At 38.6% G+C, this 18,485-nt stretch overlaps 1 protein-coding gene across 1 annotated transcript in view; it reads left to right on the top strand.

The window, feature by feature from the left end:
* Positions 1-231: 231 nt before the first annotated feature.
* The window catches only part of FUT9 (fucosyltransferase 9), a 110,411-nt gene continuing 92,157 nt past the window's right edge, over positions 232-18,485 (top strand). Inside the window, exon 1 of the mRNA XM_038177181.2 lies at positions 232-764. Within this exon, the coding sequence (XP_038033109.1) occupies positions 626-764 (139 nt within the window). The 5' untranslated portion in view covers positions 232-625. The remainder of the gene's footprint in view (positions 765-18,485) is intronic.

The following is an 18,485-nucleotide window of genomic DNA, read 5'->3' as shown; positions in this document are numbered from 1 at the left end:
AGAGCGCGACGGGCAAGACCTGTGCGCTTCTTCCCCCGGGGGCTGCGGGGAGCGAGGGGGGCACCGGGGACCCCCTGCCCTTCAGAGGAGCGGGGCGCCCTTCCCGGGGGCGCGCCGCGGGGACGCGCAGGCGGAGCGGCAGCGCGCCCGCGCCCGCCGCGGTCCCGGGGGGCTCCGGAGCCCCCCCTGCGGCGGAGGGAGGGGGACAGCGGGGGGAGACGGCGGCTCCCCGGCCCGTGGGAGAGGAGGGACGGAGGGACGGAAGGAGATGGCTGGGCGAGGGAGGGATGGAAGGATAACGGGCGGAGGGATGGAGAGATGGGAAGATGGAGGGGCGAGGGATGGAGGGACGTGGGGTGGAGGGCTGAGGGCCGGGGGTCTGAGCAGACGAGGGCTGCGGGGCGGAGGGCTGCGGGGCTGAGGGCTGGGAGGGCTGCGGGGCTGAGGGGGACAGACGGCTGCAGGAACGTGCGCCCGCCTTTCCCCGCTGCTCCCCCTCCGCTGCGCGCCCCCGCGCCGCTCTCCGCCTCCCCTCCCGCCGCCGCCGCGCGTGCCCGCGCCCGGGGCTGACTCTCCCTCGCATCCTCCTCCGGCGGCGGCGGCGGCGGCGGCGGCAGCGCCGGGGATGGGCAGCGAGAGCGCGCCCAGGAGCAGCCCGGGCCCCGCCGCTCCCCCCTGCTCCCGCGCCCGCTGCTGCTCCTGTCCCGCCGCCCCCCGCGCCCCGGGGGCAGCGCCGCGATACCCGCAGCCCCCGCCTCGGACGGGTGAGTCACCGGGCCCCGGCCCCCCCGCACAGCACCACCATCACCCCAGAAAAGCACCTGCCGTGCCTTCACCCCCCCATCCATCCCCAGCCTCCCCCGCCGACCATCCCGGAGCGGCCCCGGGCATGAGCGCTGGGGGATTTGAGGAGGGTGCGGGGGGAGGCACTGCGCTCCGCCTGCCCCTGCCCCCGGGGAACTGGGGGGTCCCGGCCCCCGGTTTCTGCCCTCCCCGGGGGGGCGGAAGGAGCGGCGGGGGTGGCCCCGGGGCTGCGCGGGAGCTGCGGGGGAAGGGGCTGGCGCCCTGCTGCCCCTCCCGCTGCCCCTTCCCACGGGGATCTCTCTCTCTCTGTGTCACAGACAGACGGACACCCGCACGCACAGACACCCCGACAGCCCCGCTCCCAAGCTCCGGGGCCAGAAGCCCCCTCGTCCCCGCACACACCCGCACGCCCTCCGCAGCCCCCCAATGCCCGGGGCAGCCCGGGGGAGGGTTCAGCGCCTTAACTTTTGCGAGGGACCATTTTAATGTGCTGGTGGCACACACACACACACACACACACACACACACACACGCACACACACGACACCCGACCCAGCTGAGCACAGCTGGCTGCCTCCCCCGAGTGGCACCCCCGGGGTGCCGGGCCCTGAGATGCTCCGCGATGCTCTAGGGAGAGCCCTTCGGGCAGAACTCGGCTCTGGGATGGACTTTTCTACCCCTCCTGCCCCAGCAAACAAATAAATAAGTATAGGGTCGGAGGGGATGGGGAGAAGAAGTCTGTGCTTGTTTGGCTTTCGCTGCTCTGGAGTGGAGAGTGCAAATGTTGAAGATGCTGGGGCTGAAAAGCCTTTTTCTGGTTTTATGTGTCATGATGCACACGGTTGGTTGTAGGTAGTGTAGTAGCTATCTGTATCCCAATAGTTCCCTGCCAAAAGGGTTGTTATGGCAGCAGCGCTTCCCCCTTTTATTTAACATCTCTGGCTCAGAGTAATGCTAAAGACCTGGAAACTGCCTTAACAAAACCAATAATAATAAGAAGAAGAAACCTCTTGCCTCTTTGCCAAATAGCCAACAAGTATGAATATAGGATTCAAAGTAAATCTTCACTTCTTTCTCCAGAAGCTGGTGCTGTGATAACACTTAAGACTGAAGGAGTCTGGGGGGAAACATCTTTTATTTTTTTCCCATAATTCCTGCTTTTTGTTAAATTTTTGCTGGAATTTTTGATTATTTTTTTTTTAAGTGTTTCACTTATATTTTTTTTTTTCCTAGCATTCTGTCTCAGTTACAGAGAACTCCTTAGTCCTGCACTGCCCTGGGTAAAGAGATTAAAGCAATTCCACATACAAGTACTAAAGGGAAAGGTTGTATTTCTGTAGATGTAGCTTTCTGGCATAGTTTACAGGATGGTGAGTTTTTGTCTGCAATAAAGAGAGGAAAGCTTGTGAGACTCATCAGAAAGCTTTCATCACACCTTAACTGCCACGGCTGGTGGCAGCCTGAAACAACAAGATTTAAAGGTTATTATGGAAATAAGTTCTTCTGTCACTGGTCATGATCAGCCTGTTCCCAGTCAGACCACAGATAGTTGTAAGAGAAATGCTCTGATTTTGATTTCTGTTTAATCAGTAGTGTTTTCCAGAAACAGTGTTTAAACCACGCAGCCTTTGATTAGGACTGCTGCTAAAAACACATGAAATTAAATAGGGAAAAGGTTACATTATCTCTCAGTTTTTACTCTGCAACTATATAGTTACCATTTGTTATATCCAGCTGGAGTTTGCCTGAGTAGAGGTTGAGCAGTGAATGATAAGGATGGCAGGATTTTGTCCTGGAAGCTCTTGCATTTTTATTTCGGGCAGAATATTTACAGACCAATATTGATACTGCAGAATGAAATGTTATTGAATTGTGATATCTTGTTTTCAATTGTACATTTTGAAATAAGTTTTGCTTATCAGTAGGAAAGCAACATGAGTGTGGAACTGTTCATTTAAGAATGAAAAAATGCTATCCCAGTAGGATTCATGTGTTGAAGCAGACTAGGTGCAGGTTAAATAGGTGAACTAAAATGACATAGTGTAAGTGATACGTAACTAATTTTCATTGCTTATAATGAAAACAGGCAATCTTGTCATCTTCAAATTGGAATAGAGACATGTTAGAAAGGAGGTGAAGAACAGCACTGTATGTCTTTAATGACAAACTGAACTCTTGAATAAACCTCAGAAATTCTGGAGAGAATACAAATAAATTTCTTGATATAACTGTGGTCATGATTCTGATCTCAATTAAATCAGTATGAGATTCTCCACAGACACAGGTGTGAGCTGAATCAAAGACATTTCTGCTAACCATTTTGAAGGAACCAGGATGTGAAAAGATCATTTGTATTTTTCCCCATCACTGTAGCTGGAAGGATTTATTTTATGTCTGGTATGGAATATTCCAAGCTTTACCCTTCTGAGCTGTAGTCAATCCTATAGTTCTTACAAGCCCAGACAGCTCAGCTGAAATAATTCTTGCGAGAAATAATAAAGCATGTATAGCTATGGACTGTTCTTCTAGGCCTTACTGGTTAAAAAATTGTAATGTTTGATGGTAAAAGGGCTCGACTTTGAATGACATTTTCATATCTGATACCAGTAAAATTTCATTTTAGGCTGTGGAAATAACGTGTTTCTTAAAATGGAACATTATTTGTTTTATGGTTCTGATATGAAAGAGCTAGCTGAATCTAGTCAAGCGGGAGAGCAGATGTTTCTAACTTTAGTGATTTAAAAAATAAGTGTAAATTGTAATGAAGTAAAAACAGATTTGGTCACTCTGTGAAGGGTTACAGCTGAAGTTATTTATGCAAATGAACAAACAGATTGCACTTGTTTAACATTAGACAGAAGAACAAAACCAAAAATAGAACAAAAACAAAAGCTGGTAGTACCCAGTCAGTCATTGTAGTAGTCATTTACACACAGCATATACCCCAAAAGACTGTTGCAAAAACTGCCCCAAAGGTTCCAGCTTCAAGGGTATGACTTGAAGAATGGGAGTCCAATGGAAAATGTCCCAGTGACTTCAGTAACCACTTGTATCTGGAGAATATTGTTAGCAAAGGGTTTGGTAAAGATAATCCAATGAAGTACCACAAGGATTCTGACAATTGCTAAAACATCCTCAGTTAGGAGGAGGTCCTGGCTTCACGGAAGCTGAATTGGAATCTTGCCACTGATATCACTGGGGCCAAAATGTCATCTGGAGAATTATGTTTCAAATGACTTTTGAAATACGTTGTGTGTTATATGTAATCTAGTTTTAATTTGTGTGATATTCTATTAAAATGAGGTTACCTTTGCCAAGCTTGAGTTATTAATTAGTTATTAGCGATCATTTTCCCTTTCCTTTTACATTTTTTTAAATGTCAGTTTTTCAGAAATGGCAAGAAATACAAAATAGTCTTCCTGTAAGAGTGCACTCATAAGCTGAATAATTCAAAACCTGTACTGTCATTGTGCAATCAAATTTTTAATATGATGCTGTCAAAGTCATAAAATAAGAAAATCAAATGTGACATCATAGAAGACAATGTATATAGCTGACATGACATCTGGATGTTTTAATATCCCTGCTTTATATTTAGTGGTTAATGAAGATAGACTTTTCTTCCTCTCCTCTGAGGAAGTTCCTAATACCACATATTAAATGTTCAGGAAAAAAAAAAAAAAAAGTATATATTTTCTTAAAAAGAGATACACTTCTTGTGAAGAAAAGTCCCTTATGTAAAGGAAATGAATTAATGAAGGAGACAATTTAAAGTCTTCACTGGGAAACACAGAGCTGAGATAATTTATAACTGGGGAGGAAAAGTATTGTCAGATGGGTTTTTGAGAATATGGTAGATATGAGCTTTACAAAGGACGACTTAACTATTTCTACATATGTATATACCTCTGCATAAAATAAATAAATAAATAAAATAATATAAAATAAAATGAGACTGATGCACTCAACCCCCTCAAAAAAGAGTCATTTTTCTCTCTCTCTCTCTTTTTTTTTCCTATTGTTTTTCCTCCTAAATTAAGTTCATTTAATTCTAATGAAAAGGTGCCAGACGGCAGAAATAGAAAATGACACTGTTTGTGCCCTGCATTTGTGAAGCACAGAGAGCAGCAATGCCACGCAGAGTTACCACCTTGTGCTGCCACCTCAGCTCTGCTTTGCTGGATGGGGTACTTGATATTGCTATAAGAGGTCAATCTCCTGAGGAAATTTGCCTGGAAATGGATCAGAAGTGGGATTTTATTTGTCAGTCTTGGCCTCTGCCATCTTCAAAGAAATCAGACCCAGACGTGTCTTCATAGGTGCTGGCCAGATCCTGTGAGGAGCTCAGCATCCTCAGCACCGTTTATAAAAGTGCTGAGTGCTTTCCAAGATCCTTTAAGAAATTGAGTGAAATAACCAGTTCATTTCACGCAGGCCACAAACCAGCTTTCAAACCACAATGATTTTCCATCACTACTTCATGTTGGCTGTATTTGAATCAGTGAACTAGAGGTGAAAGGCTCCAAAAATGTGATTACCAGTCCCCTGAGACATTTAGTTCTTCAAGGATATCTTACTGGAAGTACGTGCTCATATTTCACAAACTGGAGAAGAGTGAAATGAATTAATAACACTTTTATATTATTATTATTAAAAAAAAAAAAAAAAAGCTTTCACACCATTTATTTTAATTATGTAGAGAAACTGTTAATGCTGTCAGATATTTTGTTCTGGAAAGAAAACAATCCATGAGCAAAGAGCTTCATTTCTTTACAAGATAATGCTACATTTCTTGATCTGACAATAGACAATGTATTACCATATTATACATTATAGACATGTTTATAGACAACAGACATGTTTAACCATGTATCCATAGCTGGCTAAATTAAAATAGTCCAATTCTAATACCTTTTCCCCTGTAACTTCTAATACCCAACAGCACAAAATGTCAGAAAACAAATTAATAAATAAATACAATTTGATTCTTTTTAATAGATATTTATACATAATGGTTTGATTTGTATAAATTAAACCTACAACTCTTGTAAAAAAAAAAAAAAAAAAAAAAAAAAGGAAAGAAAAAAACCACTATTGTAATAGTACAACCTAAACTTATTATGTATGTAAAGCTTCTGAACTAAAAGAATCCACCGGCTGACCAGCTGAACACTAACAAATATACTTTTGTATATTTTAGTGATAATCCAGCTGTTAAAAGCTTTGTTCTTTCCTGTAGATGTCTTCTTCCATGTACTTTATCCAGGATAAACTATAACTATAGCAGTTTCAAACTGATAAAATGTGTTAGAATTGAAAGTGCAGAAAAACCTGTTTTCCTATTTCAGTGTTAGAATGGAAAGGCAGAGATCTATACAATTCAAACTTTGAAGGACACAAAGATGTAAAGCATATACTTCAAAACTATTTATTTCATTCATTTAACAAATGAGTGTTGGGTTTTATTTAAACAGGGAATGTGTTTGTAAATTTTGTATTTATTTAGGGCCTTTCTCACAGTTTCATTTACCTAATAAAAAATCTAGAAAATATATATATATTTTTGTATTTTAGTTGTATATTGACTTCTGTCCCAAAGCATCTTTAAAACATTAGGCACCATTTCTCATATTGAAATGCACAAGTTGAAAATCTGAACAAAGGACAGATGTGGACTTCTTTGTGATTAGCAATAAATGGTATCAAATTTTACATAAAGCTTATCTTGATTGCTGATTAATGTTCTTTAATGGTTAAGTGAGTGATGCTCAAATATTCTTTAAGAAAATAACTAAAACGCATAATTATAGTCCAAGATAAATTACAATTATTTAATACATGGTGTCTTTCTTCCTGATTTGAACTATGGTTAAAGTTGGTGATTGAAAACAGTTTGACTGAAATCTGCCAATTCTTATGATAAAGTCAACACTAACATCTTGTTTACATTTTTGTCTTTACATTTCATAGAATCATAGAATCATTAAGGTTGGAAAAGACCTCCAAGATCATCTGGTCCAACCATCACCCTACTACCAATGTCACCCACTAAACCATGTCCAACCTTTCCTTAAACACCCCCAGGGATGGTGACACCACCATCTCCCTGGGCAACCCGTTCCAATGCCTGAGTGCTCTTTCTGAGAAGAAATGGCTCCTAATTTCCAACCTAAACCTTCTCTGGTACAACTTGAGGTTATTCCCTCTAGTCCTATCACTAGCTGCCTGTGAGAAGAGGCTAACCCCCAGCTTCCCACAACTTCCTTTCAGGTAGGTGTAAAAATTTCCCCACAATTCCTCCTGCAGTTTTTTTTTGTTTTGTTTTTAAATCCACTTTTTTTCCACTCTAGATAGAGACACCAGGTAGGAGTTCCAAATTTTTAAATAGCTTCTAAATTATTAAGCAGCCTCAACTCTGTGTATTTTGAAGGGCTACCTTCAGATGAGTCACCACATCTCAGGAAGTCAGGTACTAACAGTAGTACCCAGAGCAGATTACTAACTGAGGACAGATGGATGCAGGTGGAATGTAGACCTTGCCAGACACCATGGGGTGAAGGAAGCTCATAAAGTGTCAAATCTAGTTCTCTCTGCTTATCAGGGTGACATTTCAGAGCTTATTGAAATGACAAATGTTGTGTCCTTTTGAAATAAAAGATACAAATTTAGAAGTCCTCAAAAAATGAAGTCTTTCCTCCAAATTGTTTCAGATAGACTGAACTCTTCAAGCCAGGATTTTAAAATATTATAATATACATCTCAACAAATCAGAAATCATTTGAATATCTTATTAGATTTTCTTTCAAATCAAGACTTCAGCAAAATTAGTCCAAATTCATAGATCGCTGTGATACCTGTTGAACAGCATATTCTGACAGAATAGGATTTCAGTGGATTTTCTACAGTGGCTTTAACTACAAAGGAAGAAAGGCCTTCCTTAAAGTTAGGGTTATGCCAAATGAAGGCATCAATCAATCATTTATATGTACGCCAATTTCTGTGAATGCAAATATTCCAATAAATCGGCTGATTGTGTAAAACATGTTAGTCCTATGATAAGCACTCTGACTTTAACAGACTTTGTCAGAATTGAGTCCTTGCTACTCTTCGCCAAAGCAGGGGAAGTCTTGGCTTAGAGGGAGAGAGTTATGGAAAATCATAAACTTTTGAAATTAAGGAATCGAAAAAGGAAATACTTTACAGTCACTAACACTGAATATTACATTTAAATGGAATGGGACAACATCCAACTACACTTAGAAAGCATTCAAGTTGTTATTATTATTGCCTGTGTTTTTATGTTTGGAATCAAATTTGTCAGCTACACAGCCAAGGCTATCAACCTAGGCTATCCTGATTTTACGATTTATTTAATCTGGCAATACAAAATTTTCACAAACTAACTGCTTAAGACTACTATTCAGCAGTTCTAAATACCCATAGTGTAAAGGCCAATGTTTAAGTATAACGAAGTAAGCTTGTTCTGAAACAAATGCTAATTGGTTTCTTGCAAACTATCAAACTTTAAAAAGAGTTTTTAAACAATACTGAATGCAGAATGGAAATGTGATAATATCCAATGAATGCCATTTTAGAGCATAACAAACTTGCTAATTCTAGAACTTGTAATAATTAAGAGTTTTAACATTTGCCATAACCACCTCCGCTAAGAGACAACTGGCGTCCCTACATGATACATTATCACTTAGATTAGGGTTGTTAGTGAGGAACTCAATGAAGGAGCCAAACTGCACTTCCCAAAGATCTACGCAACTCCCCCACGGCTATCCACTGGCCACCCTTGTTCACAGCATGCATGGAAAGAAAAGGAATAATCATCTGCCTCTCCAGTGAGGCTTCCCAGGGGACACAAAATAACATTTAAAATCTGTTGGAGTTAGAGTGTTCATAACTAGACAAAGTTTATGTCCTTCAGGCCTCATTTAGGGGAAGAGTCTTCTTTCCAAAGGTGTCCTAGGGTGGGCAAGTGCAAGGATAGGAGAGCATTCATATTGCTAAAACACAACAAACATAAATATTGACTATAATAAGTAAATCTGTTTTTTAGCTCTTTGCATGAGAATTTCTTTTGTGTGGAAAGTCTATTTTGTGCAAAGTGCTATGCAAAGTCTTGTGTAGCAAGTGATGCTAATGGTCAATGGGAAGGAATTCCATATTGATTGCACATTGGAGCTCAGCACAGCACTGCTGTGAAATATGGGACCAGGATTTTTACACAGTTGACAATAATCAGCATAAGACTGGGAGTAATTTAATTTCATGCAATCAATGAAACAATTAGGAAAATGGTTTGTATGTGTATGTGCGTATAAGCTGCAGTATGAATGAGTTGTGCAATTCAGTAAAAGGAAAGTAGTTGACCAAAACCTGTGAAGTACATCAGCGAATAACTTAAGAAGATACCAGCAAGTCATAGTTTTTTCACATTTATAAGACGTGATTACAAAATATGGAGAGAAATGTCTGTCTTAGAAATGCAGCCTGAAACTGGGAGGCTACCTATTACTAAAATAAGTTCCTTCATCCCACAACATCTTGACACTTTCAAATAGCCCTACATCAGACATCACATTATCATATTCCTCTTGATCTTGTTATAAGTCAAAATAGAGTAGCTGTGAAGACCACCCGCTTTTCAAATAATGATTTAGTGACCTACTATATGTATAAAGTTTATCACTGAGGAATAAGTTCTGTTTTCTTTAACAGTTAAGATGCAAAAGGAAAAACATGTTATGATTCTGTTGCACATTGAGTAATGAAGCACTTGGCTAGATGAAAATACCGCTTTGTGGGAAATTTTACAATTTTACAATTTACTACCCTGAAAAGAACAAAACCAAAAGTTGATATGTTCTACAGATTAAGAATTTATTTTTTCTGGTCAGTAATTTTACTTGTAGGATAATCTAGTGGTGGATAAATTTGGAAGACTGATTTTGATAAAATCAAAGTAATTTGTTGTTTTAAATGTTAAAAATACACAGCAGTCACTTATTCAAAACATGTTTTCTTGAAATTGACATTCTTCCAAGAGATGTTTTGATGTAAAAAAACCTTCATTCTCCCCTGGAAAAAAATAAATAAAATAAAATAAAATAAAATAAAATAAAATAAAATAAAATAAAATAAAAAATCATGCAGCTCTGATCTCCAGAAAAGAATATGATATCCTATTGGATGTTACAAGGAAGATCTGCAGCTTTCTGTATTAAGTTTTATATAGAGAACAGTCTAAACTACTGAATAGTATCACTGTGTCTAAATGTATTTTTTTTTAAGTAAATATATTTACTGGTATAGGAATATATATATATACATACACACACACACACACAGAAGCATATATACTCCTATTCTTCCTGGTCCAGAGTAGCAGCTGAGCTCCTCATGCATCCTGCTTAGTTAAAAACCTCTTCCCTGAAAGTGAGCTTTTTATTTATTTTTTCCATAATAGAGCAATTTCTTGGTTTAGATTTATGGATTTATTTCTTTTCTTGAACTTTCTTGGATTGGCCTAATTTGTACTCCTTTTTGCTCTCATCACTATGCAGATAATATTTGTTCCTTTCACTGGGTTGTTGAATAAGTCATTTTGATGTTTGTGCCCCATTTTTGTAAGTGGCTAATGCTGTGTAATGGTTATGGATTATCTGTAGTTTTCAGGTAAGTAGAAGAAATTACTCCAGAATTTTGCCTCTGTGAAGGTCAGAGATGCAAAGCCGGAAATGCAAGCCAAGGCACTAGGTTCCCAGTCCACAGCTGCAGCCATGCCTCTTTCTATACTACTAATTTTTTTAGCACATATTTTCCTCAAAATATACAGAATTCTTCTGAAGGGAAGGTAATATGTGATAATCACAAACTCTTTCAGCAGCAAATGGAAAAAGGCTGGCATAGACTTGAGAGAATTGTCAATGATCAGTCAAGATAGTAAAATTCTCTACCTACTGAAATAGAAATATATATATTTCTAAATATTTTTTTCAATCTATTGTTTCAAAATAGCATTTTCTCCTGCTTCACTCCCACTTGTATTCCTTTTCAGTCTGTTCCCTTTCTTCCTGCCACTGTTTCCTTTATGCCTCAGATTCATTTCATTTCAGATCAGAATTTCCTTTTTTTTTTTTTCCCTTTTACATGGATTCCCAAATTGTCACTTCTTAATTATATAAAAGCCATTTTATTCAACCCAGGAAAAAATAAAAAAATAAAAAAAAAATTGAAGTTTTCACTAACAGCTACCTGTGATGATTGAGGGCAAAATTCACACACAGCGTTATGACTAAATACATTAAAGGTTTTAGGCAACAAAAAACATGACTTGGGTGTATTTGTCTGTGTTAGCAAGTAATTCTGCACAACAGGAGCAGACCAGTAGATCAAAGCAGCTGGTGCTGAGGTCCCTTTATTTAAAATATGTGATCAACGCTTTTTACCATGGACTAGATTTAGTTTGTTGTCTTGAACCAAATGTTACTACCTTGTACATAGTCTGAGGCTGTTCAAAGGACTGATTAGCTCAGATCCATTTGTCCCCTCTGCAGGACAAAGTACATCTGGTACAGGCTGTAAGCAGAGCTTCCAATTTAGTTTCCTTCAAAAGAAGTCTAGTACCTGCACACCAAGACTGCTCTGGAAACCAAACCAATGTATGGTAATTGGGATGCACTACAAAACAACACTACTTCTCCCAGCCAAATGGCAGCATAGTCTTTTAGTCTCTGAACAGCACAATCCACCATCACCTTGCCCTGGAGTTGCCTATTGCTAGCTCAGTTTTCAGTCTTAAAGTTCTATTTGTCTATGTCCCAAGTATCACCTTAAGTCTTCTGAAGATCAAAGTTAAAGGACTTGCATAAATCTTCTATTATGTGATTGTATGGACTAAGTACTGCAACCAGGAACCCATTCCTTGGGCAATTGCTTTGGATAGTGGGCTAAAGAGTCATTCATCATGTGGGCAAATAAATATTTAGTATTTAAATATTCTGACCATGTAGTGGCATCATTTCTACAGGTGTGACAAATGTCTTATCTCAGAATAATCTCTGGGAGCAGCAGGTTGCAGTGCCAGAGAAGGCAGCTGGCAGAACTGAACCCAGGCTGCGGACAGTTTGGACAACAAATCTTATCAGTTTTATTAGCACAGCACCACCATCACCTTTCCTTTTATTTTAAAATAAAATAATTTCCATTTATTTTTTGTCTTCCATTCAGTTTCTAAAGGAGAGAAAAAAAAAAAAAAGAAAGAAAGTATTTTATATCTACTTTGCTAAAAGGATCTGAATAATATATGGATGGATATGCATACTTCCTTAAAACCTTAAGCGGGGATGCTTAACTTCTGCCTTGGTAGAATTTAAAACAGGCTTTGTGACCTGTATTGTCCTCTGTATCATAATGTCTGGTCAGTGTCCTAACTTCACATAACTATCTGTTCTATGTGTGAGGTGCCCACAGCCCAGCCTGTTCCACCTGACTTCCTGGGGGACTGTGTACAACTTAAATAGGAACGCTTTATGTGATGTGTCATCAAGACACCAAAAGTGAAGTAATGAATTGCTCTGTCTTTTAATACCTAGACTTCTTGGATTCAGCCATCAGGCATTGCAACATTTATTGCAACACAGTACTTGTCAGTTAAAGACTCATTTCTCTGCCCTGAATCAGGCTTCACATGGAAAGCATGGGAGATAGGTGAGTAAGAGCAGGATTCAGTGAAATCAGCAAGCTGAGCGTCAGAAGGAAATACAATGGGACAGTAATACACATACAACCTACACCTTAAAGGATCTACTTTCAGCACTGAGCAAGCACCTACTTACTGAAAGTAAGCACATACACCAGACCTGCCTTTTCTACAAAATAATTAAAACATGCTGCTAATTGATACCCAAGTATCCAGTAATTAGAGGACTTACCATTTGGGTGGATGACCTTTTAAAAACGTCCCCATGTGTCTGAACTGGAGAAAATACTTCACTCACAGACACTTTCAGGTCAGAAATGTGCCCTTACTACTGACTGAATGGTTATTTTGGGATGAAGTGAGTGACTTTCTCCTTTTGAAACTTTGCCAATTTGCATAATTGATTAAAGAGGTAATGGAGGAAGAATTTAAATCTGACACTCTTCTTTCACAGAAGAGTGGACTAATGTTGCTCTGTGGACTCAATTGCTGCTCTTGTGAGGGAGTTTGTGTTCAGAGTCTGGGCAGGGTCAGGGCTTGAGGATTTGTTGTGTAAGCACCACAGTGCTTTGAGATGCTAGGCTGCAGCTGCATGAGGGCTGAAAAGCATTAGTGGTGCCTTAGCACTGAATTTAGCATTTGACCAAAGCACCAACTAAGCCCCTTGATAAGTTTTACCTTTATAGTTCATTTAAAAAAACAGAGTGTTAAAACGAGGTTTTGGAACTACAGAGAACTACTAATAATAGAAACCTTCAGTGAATGTAATGGTCTATAAAAAGCACTTAGTTGCTAGTTTGGAAACTGAAGATCTCTGTTCTTGTATATAATAGATATAGTGCAGTGAGCAATAATATAGCTTTCTCATAGTCCTTCATCACTTTGCCTCCATTTGTTGTTATAAGATATTAAAGTCTATAGCCAAGGCACAAAATAAGCTTATGTTGAAGGGAAGAGAAGAATATATTAGTTCAGGGAATTATGCATTGGATGAAAGTAAGTATCTATCATTTTCTTATAGACATTCATTTTTGATGGGCTATTTTCTAAAAAACAAATATCTTTACCAGTCCTTTGTCTCTTTTCTTATTTAAGATTTTAAAGTCTTCATGGTAGACACTTTTCCAGTAGCCTTAAAAGCTATTGTGTACTAACATGATAGCTCAACATAATCTAATCTAGTTTTTACACTTTATTTTACAAAGCAAACCTTTACATAGGTTTCTGCAACACTTAAAAAACAAACAAACAAAAAAAAAAACAACACCTTTCTGAAGTCCTTAAAAATCTGATTTATTCATACTTCCTAATGCTCCTTGAGCAATTATCAAATTGTAGATATTATTTTAGTGAAAGCCCTAATACTTGTGATAAATCTTCTCTGGTAAAGATTATGGGAAAGAACTAGCCATTGAAATTTATTATTTTCTGTTTAGACCAAAACCTTTCTGAAGCAGGAGTAAGTTGACAAGAGCATTAGAGTATCACAGGTAATAATGTAGTCAGTGCCTGCAAATCTGTTTCGGTTGGTAGGCTGTCTTTCCCTGTTTTTATGACTTCCTCTAACCTCAAAAGAATGTTTTCAAGGAAAAATTTTATCTAAATTATAATGAGTGGGAAATGTCTCTTTAACTATAACATAGAATTTCATTGTTGCATATATTATTCCTTTCAGGTGATTAGCCTGCAGTTTTTTGATAGACCAATTTTGGCCTGGAATCTTCCTAGATTTACAGTCCAGTTACTAGAATATATCTATTCCATAGTCTCTTAATCTTACAAATCATTATTGGGTTTATGTCTCTTTCAGAGTTCTGGAAAACTGGCTTTCCCCTCTGACACATAGATATGCCAGAACTATCATTAGTTCCTGCTAGAATCAAATCCTCAGCTACTGATCAGTTATGCATGAATATACCTGGGAAAACCCACTTTAAATATTTGCATTTTGAAATCCCCAAATTTTCTTGAAAGGCAGTGAGTGAAGCTAAGAAATGTGCCCTTGACTGTGAAGCATTTAACTAATTTATAACTCAGCCTAGTCTTTTATGTAAAGCCACCAAAATTTTAAGTCTAAATACAGATATGATAATGTCTTTTAATTTCTATATTTATTATCTTCTTTTTGGTCACTTATAATTTGCATCTTTGACTCTCATTTTTTTTCTGTACTTTCCCCTCTTCTTTAGCAGTATTTTATCACTCAGTCATGATTCTACTTGTAATCAACTATAATCAACCCAAAATTGTGAAGAGGTGCCTGAAGAGGTTAAAAATGTATTCATGAATGGCCCTCATTTCACCTCACTTTAGCCACCAAAAGCAAGCTAACCTTCAGAGTTTCCTCTGCAGTTAAGAGAGGGAAAGACATTTCCAGAGAGCAATACATTGTGCTTTCTGGACCTCTCTCTTAGAATGGGAGGAATTACCCCGTGAAAGTACTTGTTCCTCCCTCTGATTATAAGGGAGTTTCTGTGAGCGCTATGGAGAGTATGTCTTTCTCTTTTAAGATGCAATTTAATTATTTAAGACCATCAATTATTTTTATATAGGACTTTCATTTCCAAGGCCATCACCTGCGGCTGACTTGGGCTATCTCTAGACAGTAGGAATGGAGCCAAAAGAGCTTGCTGTACTCCCCTTGTATTTAGGAAAGCTGAGGAGTATGGTACAGAGAGGTTTCAGCTAGCAGCACATAAGCCATTGTGGGGCTAGAAGCAGCACAGCTGTGTTCCTGTGACACTGCACACTGAGCTAAGAAACTCTGCTGAAACCAGCTTAATTCACTGGCACAGTACCTCAATTTTCTTTAAATTTGTTTATTGCAAATAGATAAGTAGATATTCTATGTATTCAATTTTCTTCCAGTTAACCCGTCTCCCAGTTTACTAGGTTTTGAACAAATCATTACAAAAATTTAGCAAGTTTAGGGACATTCTGTACAAGTCATTTTCTGTTACAGAATATATGCTCCCTTAGAAGCAGTACAATCATTCATTTTGTCCTACCATTTCTGTATGTATGCACATCTATATTAAGCCAATGGAGGAAAATGTGAGAACATCCTGATACTCAGCTCTGGAGTAGGGCTTATAGTAATGCAACTTAATTTAATTACAGAAAAGTCCTCTCATCCATTTCTGTGAGTGAATACAAACTAGATGCTAATAGATGACTGCATACCATCAATTAGTGCTAAAACTAAAGGATGCATGACCTAAATTTGTCAATAGATGTCCACAATAGTATTCCAAATAAGATCTTCTGAAGGTGTTCATGACATACCAATATTTATTTTTAGAACTGCAAGGCTATGAAGAATAAAACTGCAATCTTCTTGGAAAGCCTGCAAAGCAAGCCTGACTTTCTGTGCCATTGTTATCATTTTGCCATCTGAATGGATGCCATTTAAATTAGACTCTGAAATATTAGAGCTACATAGCGTGCTGTCAGAGGGAGTGTTTTGACTAGGTAGAGTTAAATTTGGTCTTTGCCAAAGGATGGGTACATGAGGATGGGACTGTTTCCCATTTTGGTTTACTACTCTTTTACACTAGGGTTACTCTCTGTTGTTTAACCTAGAAGTCCTTTTAGTTTAGGAAGTTACTACAATCTCTCTGAAAGGAAGTACTAATTTAATCAGATAGAGGGCTCAACTTTTTTTATCATTGTTAAATGCTTGGAGGGAATAGCTAGCGCCCCCTCCTGTGAAATGTCAGAACATTTTCTCCTTTCCTAACTTCCAATTGCTGAGTATGGAGACAACAGATCTGTCTCTGTCTCCCTGGAGTAGAGAGTTGACCTCAGTTCTTCAATATACACAAGTTCCTTACTGGCCTTTTGGGCTGAATGTAACAAGACACACAAAAGAGGAACTAAAATCAGTTTTATAGCAGTGATATCTTTAAATTCACTACACTCTTACAGATTCAGTATTTAATTTTCCCTGCTATGTAGGGGCACAGGGAAGGGCTGTTGATGCCTAATTTCATTATTTTATGATATATGCCCTGTTTTGTTTTGTTTTGTTTTTTCCTCTCCCTCTTAATGCGTCAACTTAGAAAATTACAGTATTGCATGAGAAACTTAAATGCCATGAGACAGAAAAAATAAAAGCTGGGAACATAAGTATTACATTTGTTATGCAAAATCCTTCTAAGCATACTAAATATTATTGTTTCTTAGTTCTGTTAGCAAACAGATACTATTTAAATTATTTAAATTAGATTAGATGTTTTAGCCTGAAACAAATGATAGGAAATTATATGAGGAGTTATATGTGAGCAGTTGAACTTCTGGATCATAGAAGTTATAACTTCCATCTGTCAATAGGGGTAATGTAGGTAGGTGGAGGTAAGTCATATCTATAACCAGAACTGTAGGATGAGATTGTTTTCAAATGATAAGTTTATAGATATCATGAGTGTAGGACACAGCTTCAAAATACCTCACCCCCAGAAATAAACAACAACAAAAACCAGCAAGGTTGAAGCATATTTTAAAAGCTTCCTCATTCTTTTATTTTTAAGTAAAATAATTTTTGAGCCTGTCTTGTACAGCTTGAGTTACCATTTTTGAGCTCTTTTCGCAGTTCTACAGAACAATCTTTACCACTGGGGTAGTTAAGATGGAGCCTGGAGAGTGACAATGATTTTGAGTGAGTGCAGTGAAGTTGGACAAATTTGTGCTTCAGAAAGGAGGTAGAAAACTTTTCTATTTTATACATACTCTTTGTCATATAATTTGACAAATATCCAATTATTTTTTCTCTCCCCTTTTGAGAACCATGAAATTGTGCATAAAAAAAAAAAAAAAAAAAAAAAAAAAACCATTTTTTTGGCTTATAGAAGTTTTATTTCTTGTGATAAAATAAAACAAGACCAGTAGAAATAAAACCTTCTACACAGAATAGTTTTAATGGGCTAGCTGTTAAAAAAAAATATATATATATATATCTTTTTTAGATATAACTTGAATTACGTTAACCTTGGTAAATCTTAATCCCAATTTCCCTTCTGTACTTTGATGGACATATGTACTTAGGCAGATAGTACTATTGACAACAGTGTGTGTAATCCTACTCATCACTAGGATTATAAATCAGGGGCAGTAAAGAAAGCAAAATTGGGTCTTGAGCCAAATTCAGTATGGAAACCTCTGATGCTCTAATTATAATCTTTTGTAAAGTAGTATTTTTCTTAACTGTTCATTTTGCTTCATAGCTAAAGTTAAGCCTTACACTTGGATCTTTACTGAGTCTATGTGTCTTTCTGTTATGAGATGGGGTGTGGGGAACTGGTCATGCTAACTCATTATGTTTTGATGCTGCAAGCTGCAGCTTTCCCAGAGCAGCTGCTTTTTCTGACAGACATAATGCTCTACACTGGGTCTTTGATTTTCTGCATATTTTACTTGCTCATTAGGTCTTGCTCTTTGTATATAGCTGCTTCATTCATAGTATTTATTCTACTGTATGTTCCCAGATGGTCAAGTATTTTCATCTGTGTTTTCTATTTTGCTTTTGCAGAAGTTGCTGAAAGTTTCGATAAACATCAGTGGAGGCAGGTTGAAATTATAACTTAAGAAAATAACAGGAGAAAGGAGTATGAATCACTGGGTGCTCAATTGTAACAAAAATAGCTGGGGGGGGGGGGGTAGAATAGTAGGGATGTATACTTTTCTACTGCAGTTTTGAGAGCAAAAAGAGTATTATGAGGAGCTAAAGGTCTGCACATGAGCACATTCCACTTACTGGAAATTGTCCCTCTGACTATCACTTTCACTTGGAAAATACTCAAGTCTCTGGCTGTGTACTGCCAACATTCATTCATCCCATATGGACAGAGAAGGTTTTGTTTTAAATCTTGTGTATCTGATGATTTCTTGCTTTCACAGGAGAGGTTTTTGTTTGAGTTTTCCTTAGGAGAAAAAAAGCTGTAGCATTTCTATGACTTACATTTCATGTTTA

This window comes from Anas platyrhynchos, chromosome 3, assembly GCF_047663525.1.
Source record: "Anas platyrhynchos isolate ZD024472 breed Pekin duck chromosome 3, IASCAAS_PekinDuck_T2T, whole genome shotgun sequence".
Taxonomy (NCBI): Eukaryota; Metazoa; Chordata; class Aves; order Anseriformes; family Anatidae; genus Anas; species Anas platyrhynchos.
Note: the sequence above shows the minus strand (reverse complement) of the source record. Positions and strands in the feature narration are given on the sequence as shown.